Source organism: Herpailurus yagouaroundi, unplaced genomic scaffold, assembly GCF_014898765.1.
Source record: "Herpailurus yagouaroundi ecotype Mexico unplaced genomic scaffold, PumYag 191, whole genome shotgun sequence".
In the NCBI taxonomy this organism is placed as follows: Eukaryota; Metazoa; Chordata; class Mammalia; order Carnivora; family Felidae; genus Herpailurus; species Herpailurus yagouaroundi.
Genome location: NW_024412422.1, coordinates 19,112,366 through 19,128,784, shown reverse-complemented (window position 1 = coordinate 19,128,784; position 16,419 = coordinate 19,112,366). Strand labels below are relative to the sequence as shown.

The window sequence follows — 16,419 nt, the reverse complement described above, 5'->3', positions numbered from 1 at the left end:
GTCCCCCAGGGCTGGCCCTCACAGCCTTTCAGCCCCAAACACGAGGCAGAGGCACATGGGGCCCCTCCTACCACCCAGGGATGCCAGGGACCCTCCGGTGCGAACAACACAAAACTCTCTGGCCCGAGGGAGGAGGAAACTTCTCTCCCAGCAGCGGCTTCAAGACGGTCCAGAAGCAGCTCCATTTGCCATCAGGGACCCCAGCAACCTGTGTCCTCCTACCGCCGTCACTGGGGGGGCTGGCTGGCCAGCTCCCTGTGTCACCCCGTGGTTCCAGGCTTCCTGGGCAGGGGCCAGTGTCCCTTCACTTGTCACCGGCTGAGGTACCTCCCATGCCTTTGTGTAAACCAGTCCCTGGAAAGGAGAATGGACCAAAAAGCCCATTTTATGGCGATCGGGTTTCATTCCTGGGCTGGGGGTGGGGTCACCCTTCCCTGAGTCACATGGGAGAGAGACATCCACAAAACTCAAGGCCATCCCAGGAAGGAAGGCGCAGGGTCGGTGCTGGCCGAGACCCCGTGCCACGCGCTGCCGTGTGGAGAAAAAGTTCAAGTCCCCGCCACTGCTCCCTTGTTCTACAGGATAAAATTCAACCAAAGGGTCGGGGACCCAGGACTCATCCACACACAGACATGGAGAAACCGAGCCTTTTTTCAGATTCCATCCTGCCAGGTGACAACTCGGTGACTCGGGGATCACGTGCCTTCATTTCCACCTTCTTTCCAGAGCTAAGTCCAAGTTCCAGGGAGTTCATGTGGCACCAAAGTCCCCAGGAGGGAGGACCAGATACCCGGGCGCCGCTGAGAGCCTGCCTGCTGGTGCCCCCTCCTCAGGCCCGTGCGTCTCCAGAGAGGCCATGAGGTCCGGGGCCGGAGGAGAGAAATCCTTCTCCTCGCAGCCGAAGCACGCCTTGCTGGGTGCCAGGGGCCATGGGTCATACCCACCCCGTCATCGTCACGTTCCTACCCCGCGGGGCAAGGACGGTATCAGAGCTCTGTCCTTTCCAGGGGCGGGCACCTCGCCCCCTCTCCGGGCCCCCTGGTCTGCCTGTGTCCCCAGAGAGGGGGAAGTGCCTGCTCACCGGAGGAACACTGCCGAGGGCTACCATCGTAGACACAGACCCGGTAAAAGATGAATCTGTGTCATAAAATTACAGAGCGGTTCCCCTGCCCCACGTGGTACCACCGTGGCTAGAGGTCCAGAGGGTGCCCGAGGCTCACAGCTGAGAGAGCTGCTCTCTGAGGAGCGCACAGGGAAGGTCCATGGTCTGGAGCAAAGACCAAAACAAGGACCACGGAGGAACTTAACGCCTTGGGCATCTGCGGCCGTGGCAAATTTTCAACACGGCCCCATTCCCGGCCGGACGGCACAAACCTTCCCGCTAATGTCCCGCCTACCTTGGTTCCTAACACCCAACATAGACACGGACAGCTTTGAATGACAGCAACACGGCAGGGCGGGCCAAAAAGTCACGGAAGAAAAAAGCACCAGAACCAGATTCACGCACTGCACAGGTGGCGATGAAATCTTCAGGCAGGGAATTTTAAATAACTGTGACCGATGTTAAGAGCTGTAACGGGAAGAGTAGACAGTGTACAAAAGCAGACAGGTAATGGAAGCAGAGAGATGGGAACTCCAAGAAAGAACCAACATAAAATGCTGGAAATCAAACACCCTTTGAGAGAAACAAAGGGTGCCTGTCATGGGCTCACCAGCAGGTTAGCCGCAGCCCAGGAGAGGATCGGTGTGCTTGAAAAATTACTTTAGAAATCAGTTAAAATATCTATGGGAAGTTGAAAGCCTGCATTCTACCAAACGTTTAAAGATGCAATTGTAGCAATTCTAAAGGTGCAAATAAACGGAGAGATACTCCAGAGTTAGGTGTTGAAAGACCCAATATCACGAAGATGTCAATTGTTCAGGATCGATCTATAGATTGACCACATGCCCAATCAGTATCCCAGCGAGCTATTTTGTGGATCTTGACAGACTGACTCTACAACTTATATAGAAAGGCAAAATATCTGGAACGGCCACAACAGTGAGAGAGAAAACCCCCGTTTGGGGACTCACTTCCTCATTTCTAGACTTCACCACAAAACCACAGTCGTCAAGACAGCACGGTGTCGGAAGGAAAAGACAGACCAACAGATGAAGGAAGGGACGGAGTTGAGATCCCGGAACTAGAACCTCACAAACACAGCGGTCAACTAACCTTGGACGATGGAGCGAAGACCGCCCCACGGTGAATGGACAGCGCCCCAGACAGATGGGGCTGGGGCCACTGGCGGCCACGAGGGTCTCCACGGACAAGAACGGGTCTCGATGCAAACCTCCGACAGTATACAAAACTCAACTTTAAAAGGACCCTATGTTTAAATGTGAAGGCAAACCATTACGTATTTAGAAGAAAATACAGGGGAATCTTTTCAATCTGGGAATTTCTTCGGCCTGACGCCAGAAGTACAACCGACAAAAGATAAAACTGATCCATCGATTTGCTCGGGGGGGGGGGGAGGGGAGGTGGGGGCGACACACCGTCCTCACGACGGACCGAGTTTTCTACCACCCTCTGCCCAAGGGACACCACTGTAGACAGTCGCCCACGGAGGACAGCCCTCGAGGAGGCGCGGGAGTCCAGACACTCGGCAAGTGGACGGCAGAGGTTGGAGCAGCAGCTTCTCGTCGCTCACACCCCCTTCCCCAGAGTGGCCCGGCTGGCCTGGCCCGGCTTGCCGCCCGGGACCTTCTGGCCTGTGATTCCTCCCGGGGACGAGGGTGTGTGAGTGCGGGCCAGCTTCCCCAGCCGCACGGACACTGCCGGACACGCACTCCCCATCCCGCCCAGAGTACGAGGTGGCCGCGGGACTGGACGGCAGGCGGCAGCCGGGACGACGCAGCCGGGGCTCTCGGAGCACATCCGAAGGGCAGAGTCGCCACTGAGCACGCTGCAGACTCTGTGAGGAAGCTGGACCATGGTCCCCAGACTCGCCCCAGGAGCCCCCAACACCGCGCAGCTCACCACGCACACAAGCACCCGTGGCCGGTTCCCCGTGCGCTCCCCGGAGAAACCACACGCTTCCGAGCAAGTGACGCTGCCCCGGGAGAGCAGAAGGGAGGCTCTCGGCGCTTGGCCGGTGCTTTGCGGGATCGAGCAAAGGCATAGCAAGCATATAAAAAAATTAGCACCAATCCTTCTCAAGCTCTTCTAGCAAACTGAAAAGCAGGGAACACCCCCGGCCTTCGGATACCAGGCCAGCGTTACCCTGATAACAAAGCCAGACAAGGACACTCCAGGAAAACTGCAGGCCGATGTCCCTGACGGACGTGGATGCAGAAATTCTCAGAATACCAGCGAGCGACTCACTAAAACCACCCTGGATGGTTCGACCCATGCGCACCAAAAAACGTGCCACGCCGCACCAACGGGACGAACGAAGAGAATCCGATGCCCTGCGGACAGCTGCAGGAACAGCGTGCACAGAAGTCAATATCCTCTCACGATCAAGAAAACTCTCAGCATAATAAAGTCTTCACGTGACGAGCCCACGGGTGAGCAGGTGAAAACTTTGCCTCGCGTATCAGGGGCGAGAAAGGGAGCCTGTCCCCACCTCCCGTCAGCACGGAGCTCAGGGCCCCGGCCATTCGGTCAGGCAGGAAAAGAGGATAAAAGGCACCCAAATCCTACAGGGGAGGTGACATCACCTCCGTGTGTAGATGACGTGATGTCATGCACAGAAAACCCTGTACGCGGGAAAGTCGCCAAACAGGACTAATGAAGGAATCTGGTAAGGCTGCAGGATACGAAACCCTTGTCAACGAAGAGTAGAGAAAGACAAGGTGCTGCACACACTGGGGTGCTGGGCATCTGGGACGACCCGGAGAGCCGGGAGGGAGTCGTGCGCCGGGAAGTCGGGCGGAGGAAGACAGAGGCTGCACGATCTCCCTCACGTGGAGAATAGGAGAAGGCCGACGCGCAGAAGCGGAGTGGACTGCTGGCTGCTGGGGGCAGGAGCGGGGGGCAGTGCAGTGGGTGAGGGGGTCGGGGGGTACAAACCCGCACTCGCAAAATGGAGCGGTCCCGGGCCGAACAGACCGCGTGGCGGGTGTTTTCACGCATGGCTATTGACACCTCGTCACAGCATCTGCAACCGTGTCTGGTGACGTCAGCGCAGGCTCCTTGTGGGGACCGCTTCACACCGTGCACGAGCATCAAACTTCGTGATCAGCACCTGAAGCCGACAGGGTGCTGTATGTCAACCATCCCCCGACAAAAACGCACAAAGCTGTTTTCTAAAAGTAGGGAACGGTCCCACGCTGTGAACGGAGCACCCCCACATCCCTCGACCTCAGCCCTCACGGCCGAACCGCCTAAACGTGGTGGGAGATGCTGTCAAGGCCGATCTGCGCCCAGCCAGATACAGACCTGCAGGGGCGGACTCCACGGGAGCCGCCTGAGTACGAGGAGGCCGCTGCGCGACGCTTCTGGGGCTCCCGCGGGAGGAGGTGTGACCAGGGAGCCACGAGACCCTCCTTGGAGCCGCCTGGGGGGGGGGCCCTCGGCCCACCCACCGCACCTGCCTCCCTATCAGGGCAGGTGGAGTGAGCGGGAAGCATGCCCACCGTGTAGATGCGGTGCCCCAAGAAGCAGCGAGGCATTTTCAGGATGGTCGCGGGCTGAGCTCAGTCCGAGAGCAGGAGGCCTCTGTGGTGCCCGGGGCAGTGTCCATCACAGGGCACACCCCCCACAGGAGGCTGGGACAGGGACGCCCAGCACCCAAGTGAGACAGTTACACGGCAAATACGTGATTTTACTCGCCCTGTGTGTTCCCAATTATCAGCTTCCTTCCGGGAGGAGGGAAAGGAAGTAAAGGCACGTGAAAAGCTCTCAGCAGGGACCAGAGAGATGCAGATTAGGACACGTTCACACGTATTAAACTGGCAACAAAAATACTGATGACAAACACGCCTTGCTGGTAAAATATTTGAAAAAAAAAAAAAAAACAAGAGTCATCAATAACTTCTCACTGGTGTTGAGCACTGACCCGGTACCTATCTTGGTAACAATCTGGAAAAACATTTCAAGAGCCACGGAATTATTTCCGTTTTGACGCAGAAACCCAACTGTGAAATTTTAACCTGGAAAACAATCAAGATAAGAAAAAAAAGCCATAAGCACAACATCAAAGACATCAGTTTCCATCTACTGACGCACCTACCTAGCGTACGAAGACAGAAAGTCTATCAAAACAGTAACGTCACAGGCATATAAACCGTATAGAACACCGAAGCGTGGAAATCCTAAGATAATTCAAGGATCTGGTAAAACGCTGCATGTAATTGGATGTTTTATGCATACCCATTACAACTGTAATTATGAATGCGACACAGCGATACGGAAGGTGGTTGAGAAGTTTAAAAGCAGACGGCTGTGCAGCAGATACGACGTAGGACCGAGTGAGGTACGTCTGTCATCCCTGCAAACACTGTGGGAAAGCGAATGCGTGGGGCCGGGCGGCCGGCGGTGGCCGGAGCTCCCACACCCAGCACACGTCTACACGGGGCTGCACAGACCCTCTCCCCACTGCCCCCCCACCCCCTGCCCCGTGGCCGGTGCTTGTCCCCCCAGCCTGCCCTCGGGAGGGAGGCTCCCAAGAGCCCCGGGATGTCATCCACCACAGTGTCCCCAGAGCTAGGACGTGCCGGGCACACAGTACACAGTAGGCACTGAATAAGTAACTGGTGAGTGAATCCCAGGGCAAGATTTCACCCACGTGTCTCTCTACAGATTTTTGTCATGAGACTCAGTCCCGCTCATCTCCCACAAGCAAAAGACCTTAGGACTACACTTCATCTTAAGGACATTAAGATTTTATTTCATAAAAATTACAACATATTTTCACTCCTCAGTGGCATCCATCGTCTTTCCTGTGCCATAAACTACTCTAAACACACTGTCCTTTCCAATTTCTTATCTTTGGCCACATTACATGTAGATAATAAAGCACCGCAGAAGCCGAAATCTATAGCCTATAAATAAAGTGCACTGCTTTCCTTCATTAGAAATAAAAATTTGTTCATTACTTCCCTTGATAGATTAGCTATGTAGAGCGAATATGCTGAGTTTAAAACAAAAGAAATCCATCTAAAGTGAAGACGGTTCCTTACTTGATTTGCTTCACCAGAAACAAAAGAAACAAAAATCCAAGTGTAGACCTCAGGATACAGTGTTCTCACTTCTAGGTGCTCACGGGCCTGACAAGGATGCCCGTGAGTTACAAGCGATCTGGTTTCTGGAGTCATGAGGAGACGCCTGGGCAGGGGCTGGGCACACTCGGACTTCTCACTACACACGGGGGGGGCCTCTGTGGCGGTCGACACCCCAGCCCGTCCCCAGGGGCTGCACAGAAGGTAATGGACATCGTCACCCTGTGCCGAGTCGCTGCTGCGCCCGGGGCCTCACTGGGACGGAAGAACAAAGATTCCCTGCGGTCGACACGTGGCTCTGTGTCCAGCCCCTCCCCACGCAGGAGACGCCTGTGGGTGACTGCTGCGCCCACCGTGACGGGGGCATGTTACATTAGGAAGGCACCCGACCAAGATGGAGAAGGTCCACAGAACCATGGAGAAAATTCACTCCGAGACCCAGTGGGCGCACGGGGCGGGAAGGGCTTAATGCTACCACGGTCACAGTTTTACAGGAAGATTTTCCAGTATCAGCTACGGGTTTGAACTTCTCACCCACGCATCTCACAGACCCTTAGTGCTGACGCCACGGTCACAGCCAGTGGTCACAGCCTGCTTCCGAATATTCGGTGGCGTCTGGGTTCACATCTAGGGTCAAGGACCCTGCCCGCGCGTGGAGGGGTAAGGGTCGCTCCCATCTCCTATGGGGCCGAGTCCCAGTCTGCAAAGCAACATCAACAGGAAGACCCGGCCACCGTCAGGCCACCGTCCCTGGGTCCGTGGCTCGGGTGGCCGTGTGGGCGGCGAGGTGTGGTTGCCATCGCAGCAACGTGGAACCCGCCGCACCACCCTCCACCGCGTCTGCCCGTTAAACACAGACAGGGGTCTGTGAGTGACCAGGAAGCAGCTCCGGGAAGCCGGGCCGCGGGAAGCCAACCGCAGGCCGGCAGCCAGCTCCCGGGGGCCGCGGGCGCAGGGAAGGCTCAGGTGCTCACGGCGCGGCCCACATCAAGGCCGACCTTGAGAGGGACCGGAGCACTCCCAGCAGCGGCCCACCTGGCTCTTCGCCCGCGGCCGGGCCTGAGCGGCCAGAGACCCCAGCCCAAAGCCCCGGCCCCGCAGAGGCCTGGCAGGGGTGGCATGGCCGGAGCGTGAGGGGCCCCCCTCAGCTGGCGCTGGGTCCTCGGAGCTTGTTGCGGCTGATTCAGCAGGTCGAGGACATTTCTCACGCTGCCCACACGGCCCGTCCGCCTCTGCCTGACCCTCTGGGGGCTTCCGCCTCCCCGCGGGACCCTCCCCTTTGGTCCCGAGGCCCCATCGTGGCTCCCAGGCTAACCCGCCCTCCTGGTGCGGCAGGCCCTGGGGCCTGTGCGCCCATGGCAGGTGCCCCGGGGGACAGTCGCTCGGCCACAGGAGGACCAGAGCCGGGAGGGCTGCGGGACCGGCGGTAGGCTCTGTCACACGGGGCGGGTGGGAGGCAAGGAAGCCGGTCCCGGGGGCCACGACCCCCACATCCAGACAGCAGCGAGGAGAGGGTCTCGTGGTGAAGGCAGAGGGCTTCTCGTGGTTCGTCTGCGGGTGTGCTCTGAGCAGCAGGATGGCGGCTGCAGCCTCCCTGCTCACACGGTAGACAGGTCCACACGGTGTGCAGATTGGCTGCTCCTGTCCCAGGGGCTGAGCCTGGTGGACACTGTGCCCGGCCGGGTCCCGTTCACCTGCAAACCACAAAGGAGTGAGCTGAGAAGACCCTGCCCCACGATGGGAAACCAGTCCCGGCGGGCGCGGAACCGCCGGGCCGGAAAGCCGCATGAGGCTCCCCTCGAACCCGCCGGGCCCCCGTGCCCCCCGAGGAAGAGGACCCTGACCTCCGAGGCCACACTGCTCTCCGCCTTCTGCCCGGGCTCCTTGGCCCTGCGTCTGGGGGCTGGCGTGCGCCCTCTGCCGCGCGCCCGCCCGGCCCCGCGCTCTCCACGTGCGTTTACCGAGCACACCTCGTTGCTGCCGGAGGCTGCGGGGTCACGGCAGCGAGCAGAGCCAACCAGGTCCTTGTTCCCAGGGGTCCTTGTTCCCTGCACCCCGTGGGAGGCAGACAACGTCACGCTCGCACAAATAAGCAAAACGGTGCAGACGGGGGCAGCGCAACACCGCACTGGGGGTGCCGTTACTCCGCACCACCCAGGAGGCTCTTCCCGAGGACGGGACCCCTGAGCTCAGCTCGGAGGTGGTGGCGCCATGAGAACGCCCGACATGTGCCCCAGGCGCCCGGTGGCCCTGCCTGCATCTCCGCGGGAGGCGAAGGAGCCCGGTGTTGAGAGGACAGGCTTGTCGAGAGCCCCGAGAGCAAGACCCCGGTTCTTGGGCGTCTGCAGAGGAAGGAGACCCCTGATGGCTGGGCTGTGCCTGGTGACCGTCCTGCCTCCCTGGGACACCAGCAGAATGCCCGGGGCCCGCCTCCCGGTCAGCTGATCCTTCTGTCCTCCTGACGCAACACAGAAGCACTGCCCCCGGGGAAACGGGCAGGAGAGAAGGTCGCGTGACACCACCAGGACGGAGGACCCCGCTGTGAGCATCACGTCACCCAGAGCCCACGCAGCCTGCAGGCCACGTCAGGCGTGAGCAGGCTGAGCAAGAACCGCCGGTGCCCGGGCCTCGCCGCCACGACCCGCACGGGCAGCCACCTGCACGACGTGGCCCTGCCGAGAACAGGCTCGGGGAAGGGACGAGACGGCGCGCCGGGGGCTCTGGGTCTCGGAGGCCCGCGAGGGCAGAGGCCTGGTGAGCTCAGCGCAGCCGGAAGCCGCCTCGGCTTTCCAGGTAACAGGGACAGAGCAGCAGACGAGCGCCTGCGGGTCCACGCGGTAGGGGTGCAGGTGCTCGGGACAGGATCCAAGCGAGAAGCGGGGGCGCAGACGGGACGCCGCGTGGCACTTACGATGTCAGAGCTGAAGGGCTTCGCGTTAGTGTTGCGGTTGGAGCTACTCGTCAGGGTCCAGACCTTGGTTTTGTGCTTGAAGGCGGCCCTCACCTTCGAAGGCAGACGGCGGATTGGTTAGGAGCAATTTCAGTGGTGGGAACAGCAACAGTAAGAGATCTTTCTCAGAGGTTCCCTAGGAATTCGTGCCGAAAGAGAGCCCCGGGACACCAGCTGCAGGGCACGGGCAGGGTCTGGAAGCATCAGGTCCAGACTCACTGCCTCATCTGGCAGGTGCGGACCTTGTCCCCATCACCGTGCCAGGGCCGCACAGGGAGAGAGCTGGATCCGGCCTGGCCCCTGCCGGCCTCGTCGCGGTTCTGCACGGGGCACAGGACACACTCAACAAGGAGTGGTGGAGGGGGCAGAGTGTGACGGCAGCAGGAACAATGGAGATGAAAAGCCAACAGACGCAGGGTAGGCTGCGCGTGGCCTTCCCACCTGGTGGACCACAGTTTCGGGCTCTGCCGGGCTGCTCCCTGGTCTTGGCAATCGTGTGAGCCCTCCCCCACCGGTCACCATCATCCTCAGCGACCCCCCCGCCCCTCCCCCACCTCCCCTCCCTCGCTGCCTGACCCGGCCCTGTACAAACGGACCCTCTGCAGAGCACCCAGGTGGGGTGGGACCTCTGCCTAGTACAAGCACGGATCCTGAGGGACAAGGCCTGGAGCCTCTCCCCTCCCCGAGGCCAAGTGCACGGCAGGTGCAACGCCCACACCGTACTGAGAACGAGCCCACCCCAGCTGCCCCAGGGCCTGTGGAGGGCCTGTGACACAGTCCCCCCAAACCCCGTGGTCTCGAGGCCTCCTTCTTACACCCCAGATGCGTTCGGGGAGGACTGTTGGGAGGCCACCTGCATCTTACTGTCCCTGACGTGCCAGGCAGCAGCAAGCAGGTCCAGGGCGTACAGTTCGGCTGCCTCCACCGTCGCCATCCCCCCTGCCCTCCGCAGAGCCAGCAGGGCCCTCCTGACGCCAGGAGGGGGACGCTGAGTGTTGCTCAGCAGCCAGAGGTCGAGAGAAGGGCTGACGGAAAGCAGCCCCACTGCACGCAACCTGTCGCCCCTACCAAAGCCTATCCAGGGTCACGTTCCCAGACACCGGCCTGACGGGGCAAGACGGTTCCTGCGCCCCGTGCCCTTTCAGAAATGAATAGCCTGCTTCGTATCATCAGGAAGTAGAGTAGACATACCTCTGAATTCAGGAGACAATGGAAAAGGAAGATGAAAAACCCCTGGGGAGGAAGGGGAGAACACAGGGTTAGGGCCCTTGCGTTTTATCGCGGCACTTTCCAGGGCTTCCTCCCAAGGCCACATGGGCTCTGGAGAGGTCCTGGCACGGCTCAGTGCCAGGAAGCCCGTAGGTGAGCTGTGTGCCAATCCTGACGCTACGGTTTGGAGCCCCCGAGGATGGAGGGGCGTCCCGGGTCCCACGCTGAAATCTAACCTAGAGGCGGGCACCAGCGTGACGGCCACGCTGTTTGGGCGAAGGCGTCTACAGAGGTGGATTCCCAGACAGGGCGGACCCGGGAAAGAGCAGAAACGCTGGGAAAGGACAACGGCATGGACATCAGACAATTCCTTAAACTGAGCCCTGGTGTCCTCATCTCAGCACGATGATAACAACGAAACAGGCACGAGAACGAGGATGTCCCCCAAGCCCCGGAGACAGCTGCTACGTGTCCAGCGCTAGGCGCCCCCTCACACGAGTCATCTCATTCAGCGCTGAAGCAGCCCCGTTAGTGGGGCCCGTTCTCGTTGAATGGGGGAGGAAGCCGGGATCCAGAGCGGAGGGAGGTGGCCCAGGACCCAGGGCGTGTAAGGGCTACAGCCAGCAAAACCAACGGTCACGTTCTTCTGTGAACAACCACAGGGAGACGACGGGTGGAAGCCTGTTACAAATTAGAAGCCTGACGCTCGTCCGTGAGATGCGGTCCCCGGTCAGGAAGACCCGGACGCGGTGTGACTGCACAGCGAGGGCCGGTGGGCCGTGCTCGCGGCTGCCAGGATCCAGCCTTCGGCTCGACCGTGTGGGCTGTGGGTGGCGGTGGGCACCCATTTCCACCCTTCCTCTGGCGGGGGGGCTGTGTGTCTGGGGACGCAGGTCTGAGCACCCTAAGCCTCGGGTTTCCAGGCTGCTGACCCTTCCCTGCCCGTCCACGCGGGGGACACGTGTGAACCCAGACCCGAGATACACGCCGTCGCCGCCTCCCCACGCCCGGCCCCCTTTCCAGAGCTGCCCGCAGGCTGCCGTCTTCCCTCTCAGGCCTGAGTGTGCCTCTCGCCAGTCCCAGCCGCCAGCGGGATGAACTGGGTGGCGACCCCGCAGGCCCCGTGTGCTGGGCGCCTGGCGTGTGCCCCATCGACGCCTCTGCGCCCGGCCGTGGGGCAGGCTCACGCCGTGGGCCCCCGGGGGGTGTGGCAAGAACAGAGAGGGGGTCTCCCTCCTGCCCCGGTGGCAGCCTGCCGCGCACATCTGCTCACGCGGCGGCCGGCCTCCCCCGGGAGTCCGCGGGCTCTCACCTGCAGGGAGTTGAGAACCGCAAACATGTACTGGAAGACCACAGCCCGGCTGTTGACAGCGAGCACGCCGAAGACCCACGAGGTTCCCAGGATGGGCAGCAGCACGGCCACAGCTTTCGCCGTCAACCTAAGAGAGAACTGGGTGGAAGCGGCCACTCTGGCGGGGGTGGGCAGGTGACGGTGGGTCTGAGGGACCGGCCTCTCGACCGGAGGCCTTTGAGCGGGAGCGGACACGGCCCTGCTGGGGGCCGGGCCTGGGCTCCGCCCGGTGGGTAATCTTGGGTGAGGAGCTGACCGCCCGGGACCTGAGACGGGGTCCCCACCCAGCCGGCAGCTCCCCTACGGCTCCCCTGCAGCCGGCGCTCCGCACCCGGCAGCCGGCGCGCCCCCCCGGGCACCCTCGCTGACCACCCCGATCCGATGGGAACGCCGATCCCGGGCACCCACGGCGGAGAGCGGCGCCAGGCCCCGGCCGGGCGGACCCAGCGGGGTGGGAGGCATGCCCCGCATCAGCCTCACAGGCTCCTTCTCGGAATGTGGGCTCCGTGATGAAGGCACGTGGTCCCTCCCGCGTCTGCAAGCCCGGGGCGGAGCTTGCACGGAGTCAGTGCCCACCGAGCGCCAGCCGGACCAACGTCTGACCCCAAGATGTCCTGACATAGCACACTGTCTCCCCGACCTCTGAAACAGCCAGCTTTGCACACCAGGGCTTCTGTCCCAGGGCCTCAGCGGGCAGCCCGGAGACAGACGTGAGCTGTGCGCTCAGTTCGGCGGCTGCCTGCCCCTCGTAACTGGGCACGGTGACCACACGTCCGCTTCCTCACTAGACCGCAAGCTCCCCCACGGCTGGGCTGGGGCCTCATCCCCGCGACCCCAGAGCGTGGCACCGCCAACAGGGCCCGGTGGGCTCTCGGGACGTGACCCCTGACCGAACGAGTGAGTGAGTGAGTGAGTGACGGACAAACGCACGAGCAGGCACAGGTGCCTCACACGCGTCCAGCAGCTCCGGGAGGAGGTGCGACACGGCCACACTGAGCCTCCCGGTCGGACGCCCGAGATCCCTGCCCTGGCAGCTCCCGGCCACAAACCCTGAAAGCCAAGGACGGTTCACACAGGTCAGCTGCCGGGGAAGCCGCAGCCACAAGTTTTCTTAAAGTCACTGCAGTTAAAACCCTCGAATCTGGGAACAAACCATCACGGACCACTTAAGCTTCATCTTCAGATCCTGGAAAACCCGTATGTGAGAGGAGTGGCTGTAAGAAATGGGTCTCAAAACGTGCTGGCTTTTTCTTAAAAATTGAAACATCAAAACAGAAGATCTTGGGGAGAATACGTCCAGTTGAAGCTCCCTGAGGCCTCTTGTTAACTGGGCCGGGGCTGTCGGGGTCCTCTCGTCACGTGCGGAAAGAGCAGGAGCAGGAGCAGGGGGGTGGAGTCCCTCCCCAGAGACACCTGCTCCTCCTGCAGACGGACCAGCCCGGGAGCACCTCGGGCAGCTGCACCCAGAGGAGTTCCCTCCGTGCGACAGCCCTTTACAGACGGGAGAGCTGGGGGCTGCTGGCAGGGCCGAGGCAGGACGGAACCTGCGATCTTCCTCCTTCGCCCCTGCAGGTGGCCTCTCACCCTTGGGGTGGAGCTGTCCCCAGATAGCATCCAGTAGCCCCCATCTTTCACATATGGGGCAGTGAGGCTGGGCCTGGTCAGAGGAGCTACATAACAGGCAAGCAAGGACGTGAGCCCAGGGCTCCCCAGTGCCCCCGCCCACTACCTGCGGGCAGCTGCGTGTGGCCGAGACCACCAGCGATGGCCCAGAGTCCAGCTTACTTGAAGGCACTAGGGTCCCCATGGATCTTGTAGTTGTCCGCGCTGATCTGTGAAATGACCCTGGTCACGGCCACGAGGATGCCGACGTTCACCTGCACAAGGGGAGCAACGGAAGCCAAGGTGAGGGTCCTGATCCCACCCCACCCCCCTCGCTCTGAGCGAGCAGATGGCGTCACTGCAGAAACGTAACCCACATGGGTCCCTGAGCGTTTACCTCCACTTGGCACACGGACGAGCACCTTCTGGGAGCCCACGTCTGTGCCGAGAAAGGGCAGCCACCCAGCCCATTCTGCCCCCAGGCACACAGCAAGGGAAGGCCTGGGGTTCAAACCTCATTTCAGCATTGCTCACTGTGTGGGACCCCACGTGATGTGCTCATGCCCTTGGAACCTCAGTTTCCCCATCTGATGAGAAACAGTGGCAACGCCCACAGCGCCAACGGATCATTGAAGAGATAAGAACTCGCACCCATAAAGGCACCTGCCACTTTCACTTCCTGGCCCCACCCAGGCCAGTGGCCACGTGATCCTTGGAGGCCACAGCGCATCTGCCTCCTGGCTAGGCACCTGCTGGGAGGCTCCCCTTGGGGTCTGTCGGGCAGGGGTGCTGAGGAGGTCTCTGCAGAGCCTCAGGCACAACCTGTCCCCTCCCGAGCAGCTCTGCAGGGCGCTGAGCGAACCTGGCAAGGCAGGAGGCAGCAAGGGGGAGCGAGAGCCAGGATTTCCTTCTGCTACTGCAGGATCCAGGCCCGTGCTGTGGCCGGGACCTCTCTCCTCCCTCTGCAGAACCCGGAGGTCAACGACAAGTTCGCCCAGGAGTCCTGCTCCAGGCCCAAACCCTGTGTGCACGGTCAGGCCTGACCACGGGCAAGGACAAGGCCTCACCGGCCGACCTCACAGGCAAGGCGGCCCTCCCCCTCCGGCCTGGTGCGCAGAACTGCAGGCAGGGGCTCAGGCCTCCCACCCTGACGGCCATCCCCACGGGCCAGCCCTGGCACCTGCCTCCGAGGCCTCCTAATGGGGGCTCCGGCCTCAGGCCTTCCTCAGGCTCCACTGCTGACACCACCTTACGCCCGGGGCCTCGCAGCCACTCCCCCAGAGTTCAGTGCTTCCCCACTCCTTCTCCGCTGTCAGCCTCCTCCCGGCCTGGCCACCCGGCCTCCAGGGCTCCGTGCTGGGGGCCGGGAGGGGCCCCGGCCTGTACCACTACACCCCGCCAAGAAGGCTCAAGTGCCACACGCAACCTGGCTGTGTCTTCACCGACACCTCAACGCCGGGTGGCCCGGCTCCTGGCTCCAGACCCACGTCACTTGCCCTCATCTGTCGCCTGCACAACGAGGACCCTAACAGAGTCGCCCAGGGTCAGGGAGGACGGAAGAGGTCAACGATGTGAGTTCACCAGTGGCAGAGCCCTCCACGCCTCCTCCCCGGCTAATCGTGTTAGGACCACAAGAAACCACACTCAGCCACGTGGAGAAAGGGCCACAGAGATGCAGTGACCGCTTCAGCAGTTTCCGCTCTGAGATCAGCGGGCAGCTCCCCTGCCTCTCCCAGCGGCGCGAGGGCAGGGAGGCCAGGAGCCCGCGTTAAACCGCGGGACTCGGTTCTCTTGAACGATTGCTTTTCAGCTTTATGCCTTCGGTAAAACCTAGAGTTCTGAATTCTGAACCGTTTGTGTTCTTACGCGTACGATTCTGGCAGGGCTTTGCGTGCGTTTTGAGGGGAGGCTCACCCTGGTCCCGTCTGACACCCTGCAAGCCCGGCCCCATCCACTCTGCGAATTTACGTCCTGGGTTCCTCGACCCCTGGGCCAAGCCGAGGCCTGGTCTGGAACAACAAGAGGCTGGAAACCACCTGCCTGTCCGGAGCAGGCCGCGGGTCCGGGGGTCACAGCCCGCCGGTTCTGCAGCCGCTCCCCCCCCCCCCCCCCCCGCCACGCTGCTAAAGCCAGAGGCCAACGGGCCCCGGACGGCGAGCACACGTTCACGTTCGCCGGCATCCGCGGAAGGCCCCGAGGAGGCACAAGCAGTCGGCGGGCGTGTCTGCTGGAGGAGGGGGAGACGGGAGCGGAAGGAGATGGGGGCAGACGGTCCGGACACATTAAGCTTCCTAAGCACGTGTGGTAGAATTCCTAAGTCAAATGACTTCTCGTCAACCGGCACCGCATGAGCAGGAGCCTCACCCCGCCCCCGCCGCTGGACGAGCTCACGTGACTCCCCCCCACCACTGTGGGAAGTGGGGGGGGCACACAGCTGGTGACCGATGGGATTTCAAGCCCTCTGTCTCCTGCTGGCTCTGTATGAAGACCCAGAAAGAAGCGTGGCAGCAGCGGTTAAGCCACGGGCATTTCTGGCTACAATTTGTCATCACGTCCGTCTCTCCAGAGATTTCTCTGGGGTTTGTTTCCCTGCCTCCTGGGCTCTCTCCCTGCCTGGGTCTGTGTGCTTTCGTCTGGCAAGCACTCTCCTGGCCTCCACAGGACAGTCCCATCCGCCGGGAGAGTCAGGAGGCGCTGAACCCCCAACCCTGTGACCCGTTCATTCAGGGGGAGGCTGCGGGTTTGAGACAAAAACACCTCGTATTTCAGGAACATCCCAAACAGAAGCGGGCCTCCCCCTGGCCCTGGCCGCTCATCCCGGTTGGTGCCTGGTCGCCGTCGGGAGAGGCCCTGGGGTGAGGCACGTGCACCACGAGAGCGGGTGTTTCATCAGCCAAGCGCCTCTGGGTGACAACGGCCAACAGACGCCGAAGGAATAATTCATGGGCTGCGTCTTAGCAAACTAGATGGGGGCGGGATGTGCACTGCAGGTCATGTGACCACTGATAGCGGGGGGGGGGGGGGGGGGGGGGGGGGGCGGGCGGGACCCCGGACAGGGGCGGGGGGTGAGCACCGCGGCAGGGTGCATGGCCGATTGTGC

General features: G+C 61.6%; 1 protein-coding gene across 2 annotated transcripts in view; it reads right to left on the bottom strand.

Annotated features, from left to right (window-relative positions):
* Positions 1-5,849: 5,849 nt before the first annotated feature.
* Positions 5,850-16,419, bottom strand: part of ADGRD1 (adhesion G protein-coupled receptor D1) — a 123,067-nt gene continuing 112,497 nt past the window's right edge. For both annotated transcript variants that reach the window (XM_040444124.1, XM_040444125.1), the window contains 5 exons: positions 13,503-13,594; positions 11,679-11,805; positions 10,349-10,390; positions 9,119-9,211; positions 5,850-7,901 (listed from right to left, as the gene is read on the bottom strand). In XM_040444124.1, the coding sequence (XP_040300058.1) occupies positions 7,806-7,901; positions 9,119-9,211; positions 10,349-10,390; positions 11,679-11,805; positions 13,503-13,594 (450 nt within the window). In that variant the 3' untranslated portion in view covers positions 5,850-7,805. The remainder of the gene's footprint in view (positions 7,902-9,118; positions 9,212-10,348; positions 10,391-11,678; positions 11,806-13,502; positions 13,595-16,419) is intronic.